Below are 22,601 nucleotides of genomic sequence, written 5' to 3' on the forward strand. Positions count from 1 at the left end.
TACAACCCATGCTTAAATCGGTGAAGAATTTTGAATCCATGAGTAGTGTATGGTAGTCCAGAGTTTAAAAGGAATAGAATTGTGGTGTCCCGTTTGTGTCATTTATACATGTAAGAGATTTGGCTTCTTTTGCACACCAGTGCCGCTGAGCTAAAATATGCCTTGCTTTACAAAATTAATAAAAATAATTGAAAAAGCTACATGCCTTACTGATAAAGAATTTTTGTAATTTTTCAAGCTGTAAAGTGTATGAGCAAAGAGAAGCCATGTGAAGCATTCCATCTTAAAGGCTAAGTTCACCTTTGTTCACTTTGTACCAATATAGCATTAATGTACTTATTTTGCAAAAATATCAAAGCTTTCCATTAATTCTACAGACGCTTACTTCACTGTCTTCATGGATGTTTCAAAATACGTATCCATTACTTCTGTCTTACTTCCTGGGCAGACTATAGGTCATGACACAGGAAGGAGTTGACCAGCCGATCTCATTAGCAGACACCGTGTATCATCCACCCTCCTACATACCACCCATTTCCATGTGCATGTTTATGGTCAGTGATCACCCTTCTCACTAAATACACAGGCATCATTTTTTTTTCCTACCTTAACTTTTATCTTGCATAGATCGTTCATTTGGCATTTTGAAGAGTGCAGGGAATGAAAGATGAGATAACAGCCTATGTGGAGCAGAGCTGTAGTATTGAAAACAGGAGAAGTGTGCCCTGGGTTCTGTAAAGCTCAACATACACTATACAATCTAATTGTGCAATTTCCTTTTAGATCCACTATCATTTCTGTAGTGCAAGGGCCTGTGATTGGATACAAAGTAAATGGATAGCTAGGTGGATACTTCTACTCCATAGTTCTGGAAAATCTAAACAAAATTGTACAGAGAATGTACAATTAGATTGCATAGTGTATAGCCATCTTTATACAAGTACATAGGAGGGAGTGGACAGAAACACCCAGTTGTCAAGCCCCGTTCACATCCCCCCCCCCCCAATTCAAAAATGCCAAATGAACGATCTATGCAAGATTAAAGTTAAGGCAGGAAAAAAAAATTATGCCTGTGTATCTAGTGAGAAGGGTGTCTGTAGAATTAATGGAAAGCTTTGATATTTTTGCAAAAGAAGTACATGAATGCGATATTGGTACATAGGGGAGCTGCAATTAAAAAAAAAAAAAAACAACAAAGGTGAACTTCTCCTTTTAAAATGAGACATTGCCTTTTTATAGTAATACTTCTGTGTATTTCAGATCAGGCTAGGCAGCCTAGACATGTCACCCACATTAGTGGTATGATATACAATTAATTCATTTTGAGTAATAGTACACCTGATTGAGATCTTTATTGTCCATTGACAAACCATAATGTTGTCAATGGTTAATAGTTCTCTGTCCAATATGGTTAATTTTGGTACATATGAAAAGATCCACAGAAACATAGTTTATCAAGAAAAATGTGGTTTCTTTGTTTATATAAGGTATGTTTACACCTAATCTCAAAAAAGATAATTGTCAGAACAGTTTTTAAAACATGCATGTGATTTTCTTAATAAAAGTATGTTACCATTATTTTATCGCTCTGTATGGTTTATTTCATCACTGAAAAAAATAGATTAATAAACGGCTCTCTGTTTTACTTTTAAGAACAATTCCAAAGACTTGTCTACCCCAGATTGTAGAAAACATTAGAAAATACAACATCCAGTCTCTTTTGGTTATTGGAGGGTTTGAGGTAAGTTCAACATTCCAAAATATTTCTGGATGGAGGGGTAATTGCAGATTGGCAACTTTGCTGCACATTCAAAGTTGTGTATTATACTAAAAATGAAGCCCCAAATTCTAAGGCCCCGTTCACACTGGGGCGACGCTACTTTGCCGGGCGACCTCATAGGTCGCGCTGCTTGCACCGTGACCTCGGAGCGGCCGGCACGGACTTCATAACATTGAAGTCTATGCAGGTCGCTCCAGGTCGCCCCAAAGAAGCTCCGGACCCTTTTTCTAAGTCGGAGCGACTTGTGTCGCTCCTATTAGAACGAGTCCGCAGCTTCTCTATGGAAGGCAACCTGTCAGGCGACCAGGTCGCCTGACAGGTCGCCCCAGTGTGAACAGGGGCTAAAAAGCTTTGTGTTTTTTTTTGTTTTCTGCTGGTGAACCCCTCTGGAAAGCTAACCTAATATTTTTAACTTCAAACAATCTTTTATTGAAACTATGCACAGTTGACAAAAAAGATACAAAGATAAATTCGTAATTTGATGCATTGGTATGAAACAGAACAATAAACAAACCCAAAAGTCTTGACAGGCTTGCATCCTAGAGAAACATGAAACATAAAACCGTGCAAGGTGAAATCGCATTGACAATAAGTGGGAACACCTAGAACGACCAGTGTGTTAAGGGAAGCAGAATTGGTATACCCTAGCACTCACTGAACTTACCAGATAATTCTTAACACAATCCGATGCCCAGACCCTTTTCCACCATATTATCCACAAGTCACCGCATCCTGAAGCCATCTATCCCATATCTTGTTAAATTTAAGCAGGCAGCCTCTGTGGGTATACATAAATCTTTTATACGGTAAAGTGTTGTTTATCTCAGTAATCTCAATCTTTAAATAAGGGTGGCCGTGTACGTATCCATGGTTTGGCAATGAGCTTTCTAGCTGTAAAAAGGGTTTCATGAAGAAAGGGTCTAGTCGATCTATCCAAGTCTGGAAGGATGCCCAACAAACAGGGTTTAGGGTGTAGAGTCAAAGGGGAGTCCATATTGTCATGTAGGAATTTTATACCTTGCGTCCAAAAACCCTAAACTTTAGTACACTGCCATAGTAGATGGTAAAAGGTGCCTGAACTATCTCCACACATTGGACACAGACTAGATTGTTTGTTGTGGTTTGTACCTCGCCAGACGGACCGGGGTTATATAGGAATGATGCAGAATTTATAATTGTGTAAGGCGATCCGAGAGTCTGGGGGATACCATTTTGCAAGCATCTAGTGCCTCCCCCCACTCCCCATCTTCCACACACCCATCATCTCTCTCCCAACAGGTTTTAAGTGCATATGCAATGGTTGTTGAGGGGGGTATATGCAATGCAGCGTAAAATGTTGAAATCATTCCCTTAGGTTCGGTTCCCTTGAGCACCTCAAGCACAAATACAGAGTCAAGGTGGGGAGAAGCCCCAACAAACTGTGCTTGAAAGGCATGATGCATCTGTAGATACCTGAAAAACATATGGCCTGGCAAGTTAAACTCTTCCCTCAGAGAGTCAAAGGTCTTATATATAGTAAAGAGTCATGAGTACCCGCAAACTCAGCCCCCCGAGAAAGGCACATAAAGAGTCGTTCGTGCTATGGGACCAAGAGGGGCATAGAAGTGTGAGAAACCTGTGTCTATCCCCTTTGTCTATGTGAAACAACTGAGCAGCTAGATAGTACAAACTAATATCAGGAAGTGCAACACCTCCCAGGTCTGCGGGGTCCTTCAATTTCTGCCAAGGGAGCTTATGTCTACTATTGCCCCAAACAAATGGTCTAAGCAATGCCTTATTGCCTTAAAGTGTTTAAGGGGTAAGTATATGGGTGAATGCCACACAGCATATAGTATCTTGGGAAGGAGTACCATCTTGATTAAATTTATGCGACCCATCTCCCCAATTGGCAGCTGGGCCCAGGTGCTAAGTTTAGTCTTGATCATGGAAAACCGCAGTTGAATATATTTGAGACGTCTGACGAAAATTTTGTAATGTGAACCCCAAGGTATTTAATACTTCTCACTCTCTGCAGAGGAATATCTATTTGGGAAGAAGGAAATGGAAAGCTCTTTATGGGGAGTATTTGAGATTTATCCCAATTAATCTTGAGCTGGGAAAAGACCCCAAATTTTTATATTAAAGCTAGGGCCGTTGCTACGGAATTACCAGCATCTGCTAAATACAAGAGAGTATCGTCTGCATACATGCAAATTTTTTCGGTCAGTGTACCTCTGCTCAACCCGACCACCTCCGGGTGTGAACGCACTGCAATTGCCAATGGCTCAGCCGCCAGAGCTTAGAGCAAGGGGGACAGGGAACATCCCTGACGGGTCCCTCTTGTGAGAGGAAACGGTTCCGACATCCACCCATTTGCTATCACCCTGATTGCCGGATTCTGATACAGCAGCTGTACCCACTTAATAAAACTGGGTCCAAAACCATATCTGCTCAGGCGGGTCCATAAAAAACTCCACTCTACGGAATCTAAAGCTTTAGTGGTGTCTAAGGTAACAACTAAATAAGTATGCAAAGGTGCGCTATGAAAAAACTAATGAAATATAATCACAAATTACCTTGTGGGAGTGAATAAATAAAAATATATACATTGTATATACACCTCAAATTCTAATCAAAAGATTAATTATTGTGGAAAGGTGAAATACTCAAAAAAGTGATCAATTTTCCCTATGTGAGTTAACAATGTATGCAAAACACAAAATTACAATCATAAATTAACTATGTCAGTGAATAAATATCCAAAAATGTGCTCGGATGACACATGAACAGGTTAATGGTAACAAAATCTTTTCTCGGTAAGAGGCTGATACAAAGTATTCAGGTAAAAACATGAATGACTGAGGCTCCTAAAAAAAACTGTGGAAAGAAGTTACCGATGTATGTCGGAATACAGTGTTACAAACAATAAATAACCCCAGAGTGTTGTAAAATGCAATTAGCGATAATAAAGTCCAGATCTGATTTAACTGATTAAATGAGTCTGTATCAAGGAAGAAGGTGTATAAAGGTGATGTTGCTGTGATTAGCTTAAAACAAACTTCACAAAGCTTACACCCCCTAGTGCGGCATGCAATTCCTCCATGAAAGCTCTAATGTATGGCTGCTTACCGGACCCCGCAGTGTTGTAGGCATATGTCGGATCAAACAGTCTAGGTCTACAGTGTAACAGCGGCCACTACTCTGGAACTCCTCCTCCGGGGAAACCGAGTCTGCCTTACCCGGTGCAGCCTCAGAGATCAGCTGTTAATGCTAGCATTGAAGTCTCCCTCCATGCAGGAAAAACTATCCACACTCGGCACAAATCACCAAAGGGTATAAAAACAGCTCCTAGTGCATTATCTTCTAAAAACTTTATTAAATAATGATATTGCACTTACACATAGAAGTTGAATGGGCGGCTTTAAACAGACATGTAGAAAAAAAAAACGGAAAGCTTGGCCGCCTGCAGTGCGAACCGAGCTATGTGACGGTAAGGCTCCTCCACCCGGTGGAGGGTTAGGGTTGAGGATCCTTATCGTCACATAGCTCAGTCCCCACTGCAGGCGGCCGAGCTTCCCAGAAGAAGGTACAGTAATTTGTGATTATATTTGAGTTTTTTTCATAGCGCACCTTTTGCATACTTATTTATCCCTTTTCCCGGATTCAGGAATTTCAGGTGCAGCTGTCATGTTAACACTAGGTTTTGCGCATCTATTCATCTACCCACCAATAAGGTAACAACTACCCTGGTGCCTGGATTGTCATGGTGCGCTTGGATATTCATGCACAATCTTTTTAGAATAAAAGAGGTGTTTTTACCTGGCATAAAACCTGCCTGGTCTGCGTGGATTAATGATATTACCTGACTGAGTCTATTAGATAACAGTTTGACTAGAATTTTAATATCCACTTGACGAAGGGAGATGGGGTGATACGATTCGGGTAGACTAGGATGCTTACCGGGTTTTGGGAGTAATATTATCAAGGCTTCTCGCATGAAGGGAGGTAAAGTAAGATTTTCAAACATATATGATTAAAAAGGGAAAGAAGTTTTGGCGTAAGTGTCTCGGAAAACAAGGAATAGAACTCTATGGGAATGCCATCCAAACCGGGGGGGCCTTGTCTGGCACCCTGTGGTGGGTGGCTGTCTGGGTACCCTGTGGTAGGTGGCTGGCTGGCACAGGGGCTGTGGGTGGCTGGCTGGCACCCTGTGGTGGGTGGGTGGTTGGCACAGGGGTTGTTGGTGGCTGGCTGGTACAGGTCCTGTGGGTGGCTGGCTAGTACAGGGCCTGTGGATGTAAGTGGCTGGCTGGCTCTGGGCTGCTGTGGGTGGGTGTTTGGCTGTGATACACTCCCGCGAGACTAGTCCCGACTCCAGAGGAGGCTGTCCAATGCGAGGGAGGCGGCCTAAGTAGGCAGAATGACTGAGGCTCCTAAAAAGAAAACTGTGGAAAGAAGTTACCAATGTATGTCTGGATACAGTGTTACAACAATAAATAACCCCAGGGTGTTGGAAAACCTCACAAAAATATCGGTAATATTGGCCAGTTGCGGGGCCGATACCGATATATTGGGGAAAGTGCGTATCGGCCTTGCCGATAATCGGCCTATCCCTAATCCATGGGTAAGCGAAGAGTGATAACCACCGGCGGTCTGTCCTCCCTATGGACTAAATACACCAAAAGTTTCCCCGCCCGTTCTCCATGTTCAAAAACCCTCGGTTTTTTAAAAAAGAATTTGTTTGGCCCGGTCTTGATGAAGTTGTTAAACAATCCTGGTCAGCAATTTAAGATTATCGACCTTAGAAGTGGAAAGGTCAGCTATAAATTCTTGCTCTGCGGTGTGCAGGCACTGTACTGCATATTTTTAGGGTCTTCTCCGAGTCGGATTTCAGCTGGGCTATGCGGGGAGTGAGTGTGGATCTCGTAAAGAGCTTAAAAGCTTCCCATACAGCCACGTTCGAGGCCGAGTGATCATTCTCAGCAAAGAAACGACTCCACTGGGCTTCAAGTTTGTCCTCTGCAGGTATAAGCCTAAGCCAGAAAGGATTAAGCCACCACGTGCACGGCGGCTTATCATGCCTTAGGGCAAGTTTTGCCCTGTATGGGCAATGGTCAGAAAGTGATCTAGCTACAAAACCCGCTTCAGTCAGTCTGGGAACTAAAGTATCTGAGATCAATATAAAACCAATGCGAGACAAGGAATGATGAGAAGAAGAAAAGCAGGAGTAGACCCGAGTGGCGGGAAACAATGCCCTCCAAGTGTCTATTAATCCAAATTCAGCCACCAGCCTAGCAAAACAGGATTCAGTCTAGCTGAATCGATATGCCTTTATGTAGTCTGTCAATAAACGGGTTCATGGTGGTACCCCAGCCAAATCGCCGGCACAGTGGGGTGTTGTGCCATAAAATCAAAACCTTCCATTATGACTGTTACTGCGAAAGGAGGGGGTACATAATAAGCCATTATTGACAGTGGTTCCCAAACACCAGAGCGGAGAGGAACACATATCTGCCCAGGGGGTCGACCAGAGAGTCACAGAGCTCGAAGTGCACAGATTTAGCTATGAGGACAGAGACTCTCCTTCAGTAAGAGGTAAATGAGGGGTGGTGTGTCCAGCCTGTCCAAGGGTGTCTAAGGGCAAGCTGCAGGCAACCCTCAACATGAGTTTCCACTAGCACAACAATGTTCACCCTTAGCCTCTTAAGGTGGCAGAAAACTGCCGACCTTTTAATTTTGTCCCCAAGACCACGGACATTCCATGTAAGTAGCTTCAAAGTGGCCATTTTCTCTGATAGGTAGTAAGACAATTGAGCGCTCCAAAAGTCTCCGCCACCCCCATAGGCATACATTCACTAACCTCCTGGCGCTCAAACCAACGCATCTCCACAGCTTTCCGTGTACACCAGTATCTTGCTCGTCAATCTAAGTACAAGTAACCACACTAGTTGCATCATAATACTTTGTATCAGAAAACAACATCCCACCCTGCACTGGCCTCAACTTGTGCCGGTATATCGCCCTTTGGTCCAACAGTTAGACAGCAAAAACCCAGACATATACATGCAAAATAGAGTGTAAACATCGTAGCACATAATTATGTAAACTGCAGCTCCATGCGGGGTCTCCCAGCTAGACCCAAAGAACACACGTGACATGTATGGAACCCTCCTGTTGGTACTTGCTGGGGGGGTAAAAGTCTGCTGGGCAGCATAACACACCATAGGAAATTGTCCACCTGCAAGCGGACCAGTGGTGGGGGGGAGTACTCCGCCGGAAAAAAATTAGCCAAGACTCAGTTATTCAGAAATTAAGAATTGAGGTAATGCGACCAAGGAAATGGCTAATATTCTCTCCCTAACCCTAGTCAGGATAGCAGGAGCAGTCCACCTGGAGAAAAGCCCTTCTGGTAGGGGAGTAGGCCAGAGATTAGCGTGCCGTCTCAGAAATAATCCAAGGTCTCCGAAACCATGGCTTGTTTAAGAGATTGAAAAGGCAACAGTGTTCCAGACCTACAGTACATCTTTAAGAGGATAGAATTCCCAAAGTGCAGGTCCTTGGGGGTAAGTCCAGCAGGATAACCCCAAGATTCACAGTAACAGTCAGGAATGTGTAATATAAAAAGTTATAGGGATCCCTCATCCTCGAGTTTCTTGGTGTTCCAGCCACGTTATGACAGCTTCTAGCTCCTCGAAGAAATGTACACAATCCTTTCCTTCCACCCAAAGTTGCGCCGGGAACAACATAGCATATTTAGGATGCTTGATACGAAGCCGACGTTTCGCTTCCTTGAAGTTCCTCCGGTGCCTTTGAACCTCCACCGAGAAGTTTGGGAATATCGCCACCTTGGGAATTTTGGGAATATCGCAGCCCTACAAACCTGAGATTTCAGCGACGGAGGCGGTTCTCCATATCATCCTGCTTTTGCAAGAGCTGACTCACTTGCAGCTGCAATCTGTCTGAGGCATCCTGTAGCAGGGGGAGGGAATCCTCCACGTTGCTCAGCCAGGTCTTAGCCTCGGAGACCCTTTCCCTTAGTTTCTGGAAGTCCTGCCTCACCAGGGAGATGTCAATTTTTACTTCTTCGATTTTAGAGGGAAGGGATGTCTGGCATGCGGATATTGCTTCCAAGACTTTTGCCGTGTCGGCGCCCTGCTCTTCAGGGCCTTCGGCACCATCATGGGAGCCAGTGTCCTTCTCTTGCCAATGCAATTTGTCGACCTTGGCCGAGGAATCCACGTTCTTTTTCGGCGGTGACATGTCCCGGTCTAAACAGGGTACGATTGGGGTCTGATCAGCCTGTAAGAAGGGTCACGAGGGTGCAGGATAAGTAAAAATGGAGACCGTGCCGGCGGAGCTCCTTTCACTCACGTCCTATCGCATACCGCTCCAGGCCACGCCCCCTGCTAACCTAATATTTAAACATACAGAATGGCAGAAAGAAGTGGACATTTTGCCAATTATACCTAAATAATAGAGTACTTTATTGCAGTAAATGTTTATTGCATCAAAAGGTGGTGTTTACTTTTCTTAACAAAATTGCTGAATTTTAGAATTTCCTACAGCACCTGGAATGTGAACAAAAAAGCTTAGGCCTGGTCTTCAGCATTTTTGGAGTTTAGGATCAATATTTCTCGCAGATTAGCACATTATTCAAAAAATTTGTTTCTCTTTCGTTCATTGACAGACACAGCTCCTTATCTGCTTGACCATTGGGTTATACTGCCCCCTACAGGAGTGGGACACTAGGCAAGAAAAAACTTGACTACGCCTATGGGGCAGTCACAGGGGGTATACTCCCACTCTCGGCTATAGGCACTCAGTTTTGTTACAAATGTCCGAAGAAAGCCAACTCCACAGAGGGGTGGGTGCTGTGTCCTAGTCAGTAGTAAGGACCTAGTTCTTTGCTGGGATCTCTTGTCCTGGCTATTCAGCTGCTGTTGTCCAGCAGACAGTCACCCTTCCGGGCTTGCACGCGGGTGCTAGGCCTGATGAGGGTTTACCTTTTGAGGCGGTTCCGTTTGCACAGTTCCACACGAGACCTCTGCAAAGGGAGATTCTTGCCAAGTTGACAAGAATCCACAGTCTCTGGAAAATATGATCCTGTTGAGCCGTGGTACGAGAGTGTCCCTGATTTGGTGGCTTTGCTCCTTGGCTCTTCGACAGGGAAAATCCTTCCTTCCCATTTACTGGACGGTGATCACCACGGATGCCAGTCTGTATGGGTGGGGAGGTGTTTTGGGCACAGACTGTACTTTACTGTCGCTGGCTTTAACACCTTGGCTGTTGAAAGCCAGGTGTTGAAAGATAGCGGGTTGTCTGATTCTGTGATTGCCACACTGTTAAAAGCTAGGAAATCTACCTCTACGAAGATTTACTATCGCGTTTTGGAAGTCGTACATTGCTTGGTGGGAGTCTCTGGGGGTTTCTCTGGGTGTTCCTCCAAAGAGGTATGGAACAGCGCCTGGCCTTGGGTACCATCAAGGGCCAGGTTTCAGCTTTGGTGATTTTCTTTCACCGTCCTTTTGGCTACGCATTCCTTGGTTCGCATCTTTTTTCAGGGGGTTCGCCACCTGGCTCCGCGTGTGCGGTCTCCGTTGCTTCCGTGGGACCTCAATTTGGTACTGTCGGTTCTTCAGAAACCGCCTTTCGAAAATATTTGCGAGATTCCTCTGCTTCCCTTGTCCCAGAAGGTGGCCTTCTTGGTGGCGATTACTTCCGCACGCAGGTTGTCCGAGCTGGCAGCTTTGTCTTGTCCACCATATTTGGTTCACAGAGATAAAGTGGTGCTTCGTCCTTGTAAGTCGTTACTTCCGAAGCTTGTTTCTGGTTTCCATCTGAATGAAGACATTGTGTTCCCTTCCCTGTGTCCTAAGCATCCTAAGGAGATGTGGTTCGGGCAATCAGGGTGTACCTGACGGCAACTGAGTCGTTTAGGAAATCAGACTCCTTTTTTTGTCTTTACGGGCGGACCTCACAATGGGTTGGCCGCGTCTGCTGCAACCATTTCCAGAAGGATCAGACAGATGGTAGTGCAGGCTTATTCAATCAAGGTAGTAAAAAATATACAGCGCTATACAAAACCAATAAAGTGACAATGTGCTTAATAAAAGATAAATAATACAATTTATCTTAAAGGTGCATATATAAAGCGTATTAATATTAAGGTTCCCTATTTGCACCTTAATTTTGGAATATATTTTATGGACGCTTTATATATGCACCTTTAGGATAAATTGTATTTATCTTTTATTCAGCACATTGTCACTTTATTGGTTTTGTATAGCGCTGTATATTTTTTACTATATTGATCCATCTTACTTCCGTTAGTGAGGAAGTTTCATATAACTGCTGTATATTGTTCATTTGCACAGGTTTCGCTGAATTTGCACTTTTATTTGTGGAATAGCACTGTGTCACTTTATATTGATTGCGCAGATTATTTACTTTTACACTTATTAAATCAAGGGCCAGGTTCCTCCTTTCCCTGTTAAAGCGCATTCTATGCAGGCGCTTAGTGCCTCCTGGGCCTTCCGCCATCAGGCGTCAGTGATGCAGGTTTGCAAGGCGGCCACCTGGTCGTCTGTACACCCTTTCACAAAATTTTACAAAGATGTGTTGGCATCTGCGGATGCTGCTTCTGGCCGCAAAGTTTTGCAGGCTGATGTTTGAGAGGACTTGGTCCTCTTTGAGGGTGGAGGGTTAGCTCCAGTTCATGGTTGAGCTCCATGTTACCATGTTATGTTGGTTGGCTAAGTTTAGCCTTTGGGAATTTTTTCTGCTGTGTTTTTCCCACCCCTCATTTCTGACACTGCTTTGGGACCTCCCAATAGTCAAGAAGATTCTGGCGCTGTGTCCGTCAATGAAAGAAATGAAAAATTGGATTTTTGTCTTACCGTAAAATCCTTTTCTCAATGCCTATAGCAGGAAGTGAAAGCATACCCCCTGGGACTGCTCCATAGGCGTGGTAAAGCTTTTTCCTGCCTAGTGTCCTACTCCTGTAGGGGGTAGCATAACCCAATGGTCAAGAAGATTCTGGAGCTGTGTCCATCAATGAACATCTGAGAGAAGGATTTAACAGTAAGACAAAAATCCAATTTGTTGACTTTTTGTAAAATCTATTTTTCTGATGTTCATTGACGGACACCGCACCCACCCCTCTGTGCAGTTGGCTTTCTTCTGACACTGCTTGTAACAAAACTGAGTGCCTATAGCTGAGAGTGGGAGTATACCCCCTGGGACTGCCCCATAGGCGTAATCAAGCTATTTTCCTGCCTAGTGTCCTACTGCTGTTGGGGGCAGTATAACCCAATGGTCAAGAAGATAAGGCGCTGTGTCTGTCAATGAACATCAGAGAAATGGATTTTATGGGAAGTCAAAAATCCAATTTTTTTTTTATTTAGCTCTTTTTATAAAACCCCAATAAAGTTCCATATCTCCTTTAAAACCAGCTACTTGTTAAGGTTCATATTTTCACTGCATTTCAGGGCTTTACTCTCTGTTCTTAATCCAGCCACATCTGATTAATGCTAAAAAAAAAATTAAAAATTGAGTACAAAAATTAGAAGAAAAGTCATTCAGGAACTGTACAAGCATATAAAGAAGAAAAACAGTCAAGCAACATGCAGTAGGTTACACAGACAGTAGTGAATGTTGCCATGAAAAGGTGGAAGTATATCACACTATTGGCATGTATTGGGACATTGCACCCACCTATCCCAAATCTTGTTGAACTTATGGGGACAGCCTCTATCTTTATATAGATATATGGAAAGAAAGGATATTGTTTATTTCCTTGAGCCATGCCCAAAAGTGGGGGGATCATTCCTCATCCATTGTCTAGCTATTCATTTTCGAGCGATAAACAACGTTTCCTGTAAAAATGCTGTAGTGGATTTAGTCATGTCCGCATCTGGGTATACACCCAGGAGACATTCCTTGGGGGAGAGCTGTAAGGGGGATCCCATTTTATCATGAATGAAAGTGACAATCTGTCTCCACAGACCCTGCAGTTGGGCGCAGCTCCAAAACAAATGGAAAAAGGAGGCCTCCGGGTCCCCGCACATTGGACAAGAGGGGGCAAAGTCAGGTTTGTACCTTGCCAGTCTAAGGGGAGAATAGTTACTTTTTGAATCTGCCGCCTTTAGCAGCCGAGTAACCCGGATGTGACATCATGGACGCAGCCTCCGGGTTACGTCATCGGAGACCTGATCAAAGCCGCATCTGGCTTGGATCGGGACTCCATCCAGCCCTCGGGAGACCCAGGCAGAGCCGCGGAAGGCGGCGGTCATTATCGCTGGAAAGCCGACCGTCTGCTCTAAACAACGGTACCAGGATGATGCCTCTAGCTATAGGCATCACCCCGGTACAACCACTTAAAGTGAGCCGACGTAGGGGAACGTCCGTTTGTGTTAAGTGGTTAAGGAAATCAAGGATGCAAAAATTCAAAATGAATGACAGATTGCAAAAGATAATAGGACAAACCCCAAAAAAATCTTCATATATATTAATAGTAAAAAGGTTAGGTCTGAGCATGTAGGCCCTTTACAAAATAATCAGGAGTGGGTGACTGGGGACAAAGAGAAGGAAAACTTATTAAATGCTTTCTTCAGCTCTGTGTATACAAAGGAGCATGGGGGAGCTCATAACCATAACGAGGATGGTATTGACACAGCCCCAAATGATCCACAATGGCTCAAAAGTGATATGGTCAAGAAATATTTAGACAGAATAAGGGTGGCTAAAGCACCTGGACCAGATGGCATCCACCCACGCATCCTAAAAGAATTGAGCACTGTAATTTCAAAGCCTTTGTTTCTAATTTTTATGGACTCATTAAGAACTGGAATAGTACCACTGGATTGGCGTAGGGCCAATGTGGTGCCTATATTTAAAAAGGGATCAAAGTCTTTGCCAAGTAACTAATAGACCTGTTAGTTTAACATCTGTAGTCGGGAAGATACTGGAGATTTTAATAAAAGACCACATAGATGAGTTCTTGCTGGAAAAAAATATTTTAAGCAACAGACCGCATGGATTCATGAAAGACAGAAGTTGTCAAACAAACCTGATTTATTTTTATGAGGAGGTAAGTAAAACCTTGGACAGAGGGGTGGCTGTAGACGTAGTGTACTTGGATTTTGCAAAAGCGTTTGACACAGGTCCCCACACACGGCTAATGTGTAAGGTAAATTCTACAGGCTTGGAAAGATCAGTTTGCAAATGGATAGAAAATTGGCTAAAATGATCTATCTACTCGAGCTGCTTTACATCATGGCCAATTCCCCTTGTAAAATCCCCAAATTAATCTTTAAATGCATTGATACAATATGCACCGCATTCCTATTGAGTGGCTGTTCCTCTAGGGTGGCACTTGAAAGGCTGTGACTCCCAGCACACCTGGAGGGCTTGGCGTTTCCAAATTTTTATATGTATTACCTGGCATCCCAACTGGTTAACACGTTCATGACTGGTTACATCCAATTTTCACTAATGCCTGTACCACTATGGAAGGTGCTATCGCTTCCTCCTTAGAAACTCTTTATAATATCTATAAGGGCCATGTTCTAGCTCGCCCTGGCACATCAATTTTAAGTACCGCCCTCTCCCTATTTCAGATCATAGTTACGAAAATCTCCAAATATTCCTGGTCGACATCCCCTAACAACCCTCTGTGGTTCAACCCTAACCTGCCAGAACTGTACTTCCTGCCTGACCCACAACGATGGTACTCCAAATGGGTTAAAACCCTGTGTAGTGAATGAGTGGCACAGATATATAAGTCCTTTTACCAATTGCGCCTTGGCTTTGACATACCGCGCACCTATCTGTTTTACTATTACCAACTTCGACATGCTATCTATGCGCAGTTTGCTTCTCTGGACAATTCTATTAACCTCCTGGGCGGTAATCCCGAGCGTGACTCGGGGTGGATTTTTTAGGTTAGGATCGGTATCCCCGAGTCACGCTCGGGGTAGATGTGCAGAGAGCGCAGCGGTGTCTCTTACCTTGTCCTGGCGATCCAGCGATGATCTCTCATTGCTGTGACCGCCAGCCGAGAGTCCCGCCGCTCGTCTTTCGGTCCGATGACTTCCTAGTTCCGTTCCCTGCAGCAGCAATGCTACATGGGAGCGGAACTAGGGAGGGAAATTAAAAAAAAAAAAAAACGTTGCACAAAACACACAACACATTTTATATTATATATATATATATATATATATATATATATATATATATATATATATATATATAAAAAATTATATTATTGATTCGATTATAATTCATGCGTATTATAATATATATATATATATATATTTACACACACACACACACACACACACATATATATATATATATATAAAATATGTAACGCATGAATTATAATCTAATCAATAATATAATTTTATTATATATATATTATATAATAAAATTATATTATTGATTCGATTATAATTCATGCGTTTGTGTTTCAAATTTATCACATCTGGGATGACTACTAGACTCTTGTTTTGGTCAGGTTTAAGTCAGTAATTACTAAGAATTGTAGGCCTATAATACATAACGCCAAATTTCCATGAAAAAAATTGTACCGCTTTTGGTACAGAATTCCTGACAGAATCATACCGCCAGGGAGGTTAAAGTGCCACCACTGGAGAAAATGTTAAGACACCCTGATTCTACCAAACCTATTTCCACATATTTTGCTGCTCTTGTTAGACTGTAACCTTAGATTTCGGGTTGCGCAGACGAAGTGGGCCTCCCTGGATATTCCTCTCACAGAGGACGATTGGTCTGAATTTAGTGATACATATAAATCCTCAGTTGTATCCTCAAGAGACCGCATTATCCAACTTAAGGTTTTTCACCACTCCCATCTTACTCCAGCCAAGCTTTATAAAATGGGGCTGTCCACTTCCACTGAATGTTTTAGAGGCTGTTGCCAAAACGCTGACTTCCTACACTGTTTCTGGACCTGTCCATGGTTAGGGACTTTTGGATAGCTATAGGTTCCTTTATATCCTCTGCGTTGGGTCTGCAAATATTGTAAATCCAACGAATTGCCTTCTGTGTATCTTTGGTGATCTGCATGTCCCCTCACACGTTAAGAGATTACTACGTATATTATATTTCTATGCCAAGAAATCCATTTTATTGTCGTGGAGGGGACCGCAGCCCCCAACAGGATCCCTATGGTTAAAATATTCAATGATTCACTCCCCTTGTATAAACTCACATTTGAGACTCGGAAAAGAGCTAAAACATTTAATAAAATATGGGGTAGATGGATAGCTAGCCCTCTGACTCTTACTCCAGTATCAGTGTGATAGCGATATTACTCCCTGGTTGTGCAACACACCCAATTCATTTTGACTAATATTTACCTAAACCAAAAATCTGCTGCTTGTATAATTCCTTGTGACCATACATTTTATAAGTACAAGAGATGTGTGATGATATTTGAATATTGTTTATTGCTTAACGCTCATTTAAGTGCATTTTTTTTTGCACTGCTCTGGGCAAGTTTGTTGTACTGCTGTATGTTTGTCTGTCTTTAAATTCAAACATATCTTTGAAAAAAAAAAAAAAAAACAAGACAGATTGTCAAGCGACAATCGCAGCAAAATTGCGCAGCGACCAATGTGCCAGTGAAAGTAACGGGGATTGCAAGCGCGTCCCGCTTTTTGCGGTAATTCAGGATCGTAGAAAAAAACAATCAATGCGATTCCGCCCACGATCCAGATGTCATGGTGTGAACGAAGCCTAGGGCTCCATGCACACTAGGTTAAAAAAACACTCCTAACCGCAGCTTTAAGAGGGGTTTTTTCTTTTTCCTATTAATTAATTACTATTTTAGCCTAGAGAGATTTTTTTAATCTTCAGTTTCACCGTGCTGAACCATACCAGGCCACATGCCCTCAACATTGAGGGTCCCCTGGAAGATTTAGAACCATACAGATTCAATTGTGAGTGTGTAGATATTTCTGTAGCTCTCTGTGGAGTCCACCTGTAGGTTGTAGGGTTTACGATCTTTATTGGTTGCGGTTAAATATTGCTCTTCGGTTACATAGTTAGGTTGAAAAAAGACACAAGTCCATCTGGCTCAACAAATAAAAAAAAACAGTAATAAACCCAACCATACAATCCCATATACACAATCCTTTACCCGCAGTTGGGATGCATACAAAAAACCTTACAATTATTTTTTCATACGTACTGTATTCATATTTTGGTTTTTGCTATTTTTTTGTTATTTGCTGAAGTTGTTATGGTTTATATACAGCGTGTATGACTAGATTATATGCTTGCAACTGTACCTTTCATCTTTGTATAACATAGAGTGGTATTGATACTATAGAACATGCATAGTTTGTTGCTTAATTTGTATTTACTTATTTGGCAACTGTTTTGTGATGGCCAGTGTCTTTGTATATGTATGTCAGTGTATAAGGGGTAAGTTCTTTCAAGAGATTATTTAATATTTGTATTTGTGACAGCCTTTTCCTTGTCATCTCTACGGTTAAGCCATGGGTGTCCAACCTTTTGGCTTCTCTGGGCCACATTGAGTGTACAGAAATTCTCTCGGGCCGCATATAAAATATATACTATTAGTTAAGGTATATAAGTAATAAAACACCGCCGTGCCTTTCCCATGCTGCCACGCCCCCCCCCCCCCAGCACTAATTTAACACAACTAGTGGATGATCCCCCCCCCCCCCGAGGCTGCCTCTGTGGCCTTGCCCCTGACTAGATTTCCTTTCTCCCCAGCAAAAAAAAAAAATAATTGTCAGGGGGCAGTGGGCCGCATTGCCTGCGGTTCTGGGCCGCATGCGGCCCCCGGGCCGCAGGTTGGACATGCCTGGGTTAAGCCCAAATGGGGGAAGCGCATTACATAGAATGGTCCCTAGGCAGGGACTTGTTGCTGCGGTTTTGTGGAATAAACTATAAGCAATTGGCGACATCATTGGTGTGCAGCTGCTTGTCTCTCCTTTTGCTGCCAGTTCTTGTCCACCCATCATTGTATTGCTTGGAGACTTTCCATGGTCTGACTACAAGTCCTATACTGTACATACAGTATAAGATAGGGAGAACTTATACTGTACTCAAATATAAAGTATTTACAGGCAAGTCAGACACAGAATCCTCTCTTCTGTTTCCTGTGGTAATTTTTTAATGCTTGCTAAGTGTTGGAGCCTCACAGAGTGAGTGTGACTATATGAGCGTGTACTAGAAGCAGCACCAGCAAAGTTCTTTGTCAGTGTCCAGTCACCTGAAGGTATTTTGCATGTATCTGTGACTACAAGTCCTGTGTCCTATACTCCAAGTTGAGAGATTTTACAGGTAAGGTATTCCTTCCTTTTTTTTTTTTTTTCTCCACAGCTTTAGTGACATTATTTGCTTATAATGAAGTATCTCCCACATTGTGCAGGCAGCTAAATCCTGTAGAAATCTTCTCTGCAAGGGGCTCAGTCTGCTTCCTTTTATTGAACTTCTCTCATTGATCTGCCCTTTCAAGGCGATCGCTTGTTCGGGGCTACCCTGGATGACATTAAGGGTATCATGGAAGGGAAGAGTACCTTCCTGCCACAGGAAAGGGAAGGAGAACCACCGCAGACAGGGGTCCTCCTTCTCAGCCCATAGAAAATTATTTTGTGCTTCTGGGACTGAGAATAAGGCAAATGGATCTTTCAAATCTTCCCCGGGAGGTTCCAAGCATCCTTGGTCTGGTAAGCCTAGAGCTAGCTTCTCCGGACCCGCAAACAAGACTCCTTCAGCATTAAAGTCTGCCCTCATTCATTATTGGGGTGTGGGACATCTTCGCTGGTTTCTAGCCCCGTGGACTTTTTTGGTGGGCTTCAAGGAGATCTGCTTGGGGGTACCCAGAAAGGAGGTCAAAGCTTGTACTTTTTCAGGTTTTATTAGGTCCTGAGTTTCCTTCTGCGGATTTAATTCCTGCAAAGGTTCAGGTGATGTCTAAACTACCTAAGGCCCCCCCTATTCCTGTCCAGGGAATTGATTTACCTAGGTCTGATTCTATTTCTGACCAGGGTGGTCCTTCCTCTACACAAACTTCAGGGACCACAGGCTGTGATTCACCGGCTGCTGTCACACAGATAATTATCTCTCCCATTTTGCATATAGGTTCGGAGTCTGGTTGTATCCACCTTCAAGACAGTTCTGTTTGCACAATCTTACATGCAGCTCCTTTAGCAGGTTCGGCTCCACAGAAGTATACCGAAGTTCGTGACAAGGTCACAGGGTCCTCTGGTAAGACGCCGAAGGCGTCCAAGGGCCACTGTAAGGCCAGTATCCTCCTCGGCTAAGGCTTCTTCTGCAGTTCCTGTGAGGAATCAAGAGCGAGGATCTTCCAATCATTTTGGTGGCTGTAACGTCCCTTGGGGGCTTCTGCTCAGAGAAGACCAGTTGTCCCAAGGGCTGATCTACCATTCTGCTATACCGTTGCTGGTTTTAATGGCTTAGCTATTGAAAGTCAGGTACTGGGGGATAGAGGTTTGTCTGGATCAGTGATCCCTACTATGGTGAAGGCGAGGAAGTAGTCTTCCAGCAAGATATACCATCGTACGTGGAAAGCGTACATTTCTTGGTGTGAGTCGATTGGCGCTCATCCTCGATCCTTTTCTGTGGCTCAGATCTTAACCTTTCTTCAACAGGGCATTGATCAGAAGTTGGCCTTTAGTACCATCAAGGGCCAGGTGCCTGCCCTGGCAATCTTCTTTCAGCGACCCCTAGCCATGCACTTTTTAGTGCGTACCTTTATTCAGGGGGTTCGACATGTGGCTTCACCTGTACGGTCTCTTTTGCCGCCATGTGATTTAAAATTAGTACTTTCGGTTCTCCAGAAACTTCCGTTTGAGAATATTCGGGAGATTCCCTTGTCTATGTTATCCCAGAAGGTGACATTCTTGGTGGCTATTACCTTGGCCCACAGAGTATTGGCGGCATTATCCTGTCGCGGTCTCTATTTAGTGGTCCATAGAGATAAAGTGGTTCTTCAACCCTGTCCATCATTCCTGCTCAAAGTTGTCTCTGACTTCTATTTGAATGAGGACATTGTGTTGCCTTCCTTGTGTCCCAAGCTGGCTCATCCTAGGGAATTTGGTTTACATGCCTTGGATGTGGTTCTTGCGATTGGGGTGTATCTGGCAGCTACTGAGTCTTTTTGGAGGTCAGACTCGCTTTTTGTGGTTAAGGACATACCAAGAAAAAGGCTGGCCGCTTCTTTGGCTACCATCTCCAGTTGGATCAGACGGACGGTGACTCAGGCCTATTCCATCAAAGGTCAGATTCCACCTTTTCCTGTCACGGCGCATTCTGCTCGGGCACTGAGTGCTTCTTGGGCCTTCCGTCATCGGGCTTCAATTTCACAAGTTTGCAAGGCGGCCACTTGGTCGTCCATGCATGACAAAATTCTATAAGGTAGATACTTTGGTATCTGTAAATGCTTATTTTGGCTGCAAAGTTTTGCAGGCTGCTGTTTAAGAGGGGCTGTTCCCTCTTGAGGGGTGTTTTTTTGTTTAAACCTTTATTTTTCAGACAGGCTACTGTGACCTGGTTAAGGCTCTTGTGTCCTGGTTAAGGATTCTTAAGTGTTTAGCCTTGGGTTATTTTCCTCACTCCTCATTTTCCTTTTGGCACTACTTTTGGACGTCTCGCTAGTTATGATTTATGGAGCGCTGTGTCTGTTGATGAACGAAAAATGAATTCAGAGAAATGGATTTTATGGTAAGTACAAAAATCCAATCTTTTTTTTTATCAACTAGGAAAATTAAAACTCTAAAAATTCAGTTTCAGTGATCCGATTTTGTTTTTATTTTTTTTGGCAGGCTTATGAAGGAGTGTTGCAGCTTGTTGAGGCTCGGGAACAATATGAGGAACTTTGTATCATTATGTGCGTCATTCCTGCAACTATCAGCAACAATGTTCCTGGCACTGACTTTAGTATTGGCTCGGATACAGCTGTCAATGCTGCAATGGAGGTGATCTGATACATTTCTTTACCCTTATAATGTTTAAGAAAAATCCCAAAAGGCCAGAGGTTTAGCCTTTATTAATACTGAGATCTAGATTAGATGTGCGCAAACAAGGGTTTTTTTTTTTTTTTTTTTTACTAATGTGTAGTAGTGCAAGCTTTCTTGTTGAGGCTATGTAGTTTTTCAGTTTTTCATACCATAAAAATTGTAAATGTTGTACGTTCTCCTTGTACAGTTTTTGCCTCTTTCTGTACCAGGTGGTATCAAAAGTTTTGAGACTAGTTTTGTAACATGCTAACAGATGGCAGGACAAGGCTGCACCACACGTCACAGGCAGCACCAAGCTTCATAAGTCTGTGTGCCAAAAGACATCGGCCTGTGTACATTGGGAGCTGGGCAACTGGTACTATTCTGACCACTTGCGTTTCCACGTCTGCTATTTCATCATTTTGATACCACATTGTGTGTGTGTGTGTGTGTGTGTGTGTGTGTGTGTGTGTGTGTGTGTATGTATAAACCGTATACTGAAAAACAAAGCTCTAAATATGTCCATTGCGGGCTTTGTTAGTTTGTTTTTTAATTTGACATACTTTTTGTTTTAAATTTGAATAGAGCTGTGACCGTATTAAACAATCTGCTTCTGGAACAAAGAGGCGTGTGTTCATCGTAGAAACTATGGGTGGATACTGTGGCTACCTGGCTACAGTGACAGGAATAGCAGTCGGTGCTGATGCTGCTTATGTTTATGAGGATCGGTTTAACATTCATGATCTTAAGGTGAGATGTAATGGTTTGGGACAACTACCATTTGGCTGTAACCCATATATAAAAAGTTGGGGCAGAGCTCAAAGCACTGCAAAACTTCCCCCTGCAGCCCATAGCACAGATCAGATGCCAAAGTTTAAACAAGTTCATCCAGGCTAGCTAACAGATCGGAAGACAGAAGGTAGAAATGCCCCACATCGGAACCCAGCAACTATATATAGAGAGGTAAAGCTACCTCGCAGTCTGAACTCCTCCTGGCTATGCTCCTTTGACATGTTTTGACTCGCCTATGTGGCTTAATCATAGAGATTTATGATTAGGAACCGTAGACAGGGTAAAACATAAGAGAAGCATAGCCAGGATGAGTAAGGAGTGTGCAAGGTTTCTGCCTCCTGTCTTCCAAACTACTACTATTTGGGTTTTGTTTTTTTTATTTATTTTTTTATTTTTTATTTTTTTAAGACCTTTTTTCTCCTGAGCAACTGCTCCACTTTGGCTTCATTTGTTTTACTACTTTTTTAATATCCTCTCACTCTTTGCAAACCAATTATTTCTAAGTCTAACACGTTGATTGTTCTGAATCCGAGATCTGTTATTTACACTACCTATTTTGTCTTCTCTGGAACTCCTATTTTAGCTTTTTATACAGCTTTAGTTTTTGGTAAATAGGTGTATTTAATGTTCTAAAGCAGTGGTCTCCAAACTGCGTCCCAGAGGCTTTATGTGGCCCCTTTAGCTTGCCTTTATCCAGCCCTTTGGGCATTATTTTTCCCACTGATATGAGGCACTATTCTACATACTGATATCAACAATGGGGCACCACTTCTCCCAATGACACCAACAGTGGGGCACTATTACTTCCAGTGATACCAATAATGGGGCCAGCAGGAAAATCTTCCACTCCTGCTGGCTACAGTCCGGCCCCACAAAACCTGAAGGATAATAAATCAGCCCTTTATTTAGAATGTTTGGGGACCCCTGTTCTGAAGTAACAAGTCGTAGTGTAATAGTTAAAATTCTGGAATATTGAGAATAATAGTTCTTGAGTGAACACAAGAAGCTGCAATACTGGCAAACTTTTTAGAAAT

The 22,601-nt window shown here is 43.0% G+C and overlaps 1 protein-coding gene across 1 annotated transcript in view; it reads left to right on the top strand.

The window, feature by feature from the left end:
- PFKL (phosphofructokinase, liver type) overlaps positions 1-22,601 on the top strand; it is a 206,591-nt gene that overhangs the window by 160,698 nt on the left and 23,292 nt on the right. The window contains exons 15-17 of the mRNA XM_082260714.1: positions 1,654-1,741; positions 20,602-20,754; positions 21,361-21,525. Coding sequence (XP_082116840.1) covers positions 1,654-1,741; positions 20,602-20,754; positions 21,361-21,525 — 406 coding nt within the window. The remainder of the gene's footprint in view (positions 1-1,653; positions 1,742-20,601; positions 20,755-21,360; positions 21,526-22,601) is intronic.

The sequence above is a fragment of the Pelophylax lessonae genome (assembly GCF_965119305.1).
Source record: "Pelophylax lessonae genome assembly, chromosome: 6".
Classification (NCBI taxonomy): Eukaryota; Metazoa; Chordata; class Amphibia; order Anura; family Ranidae; genus Pelophylax; species Pelophylax lessonae.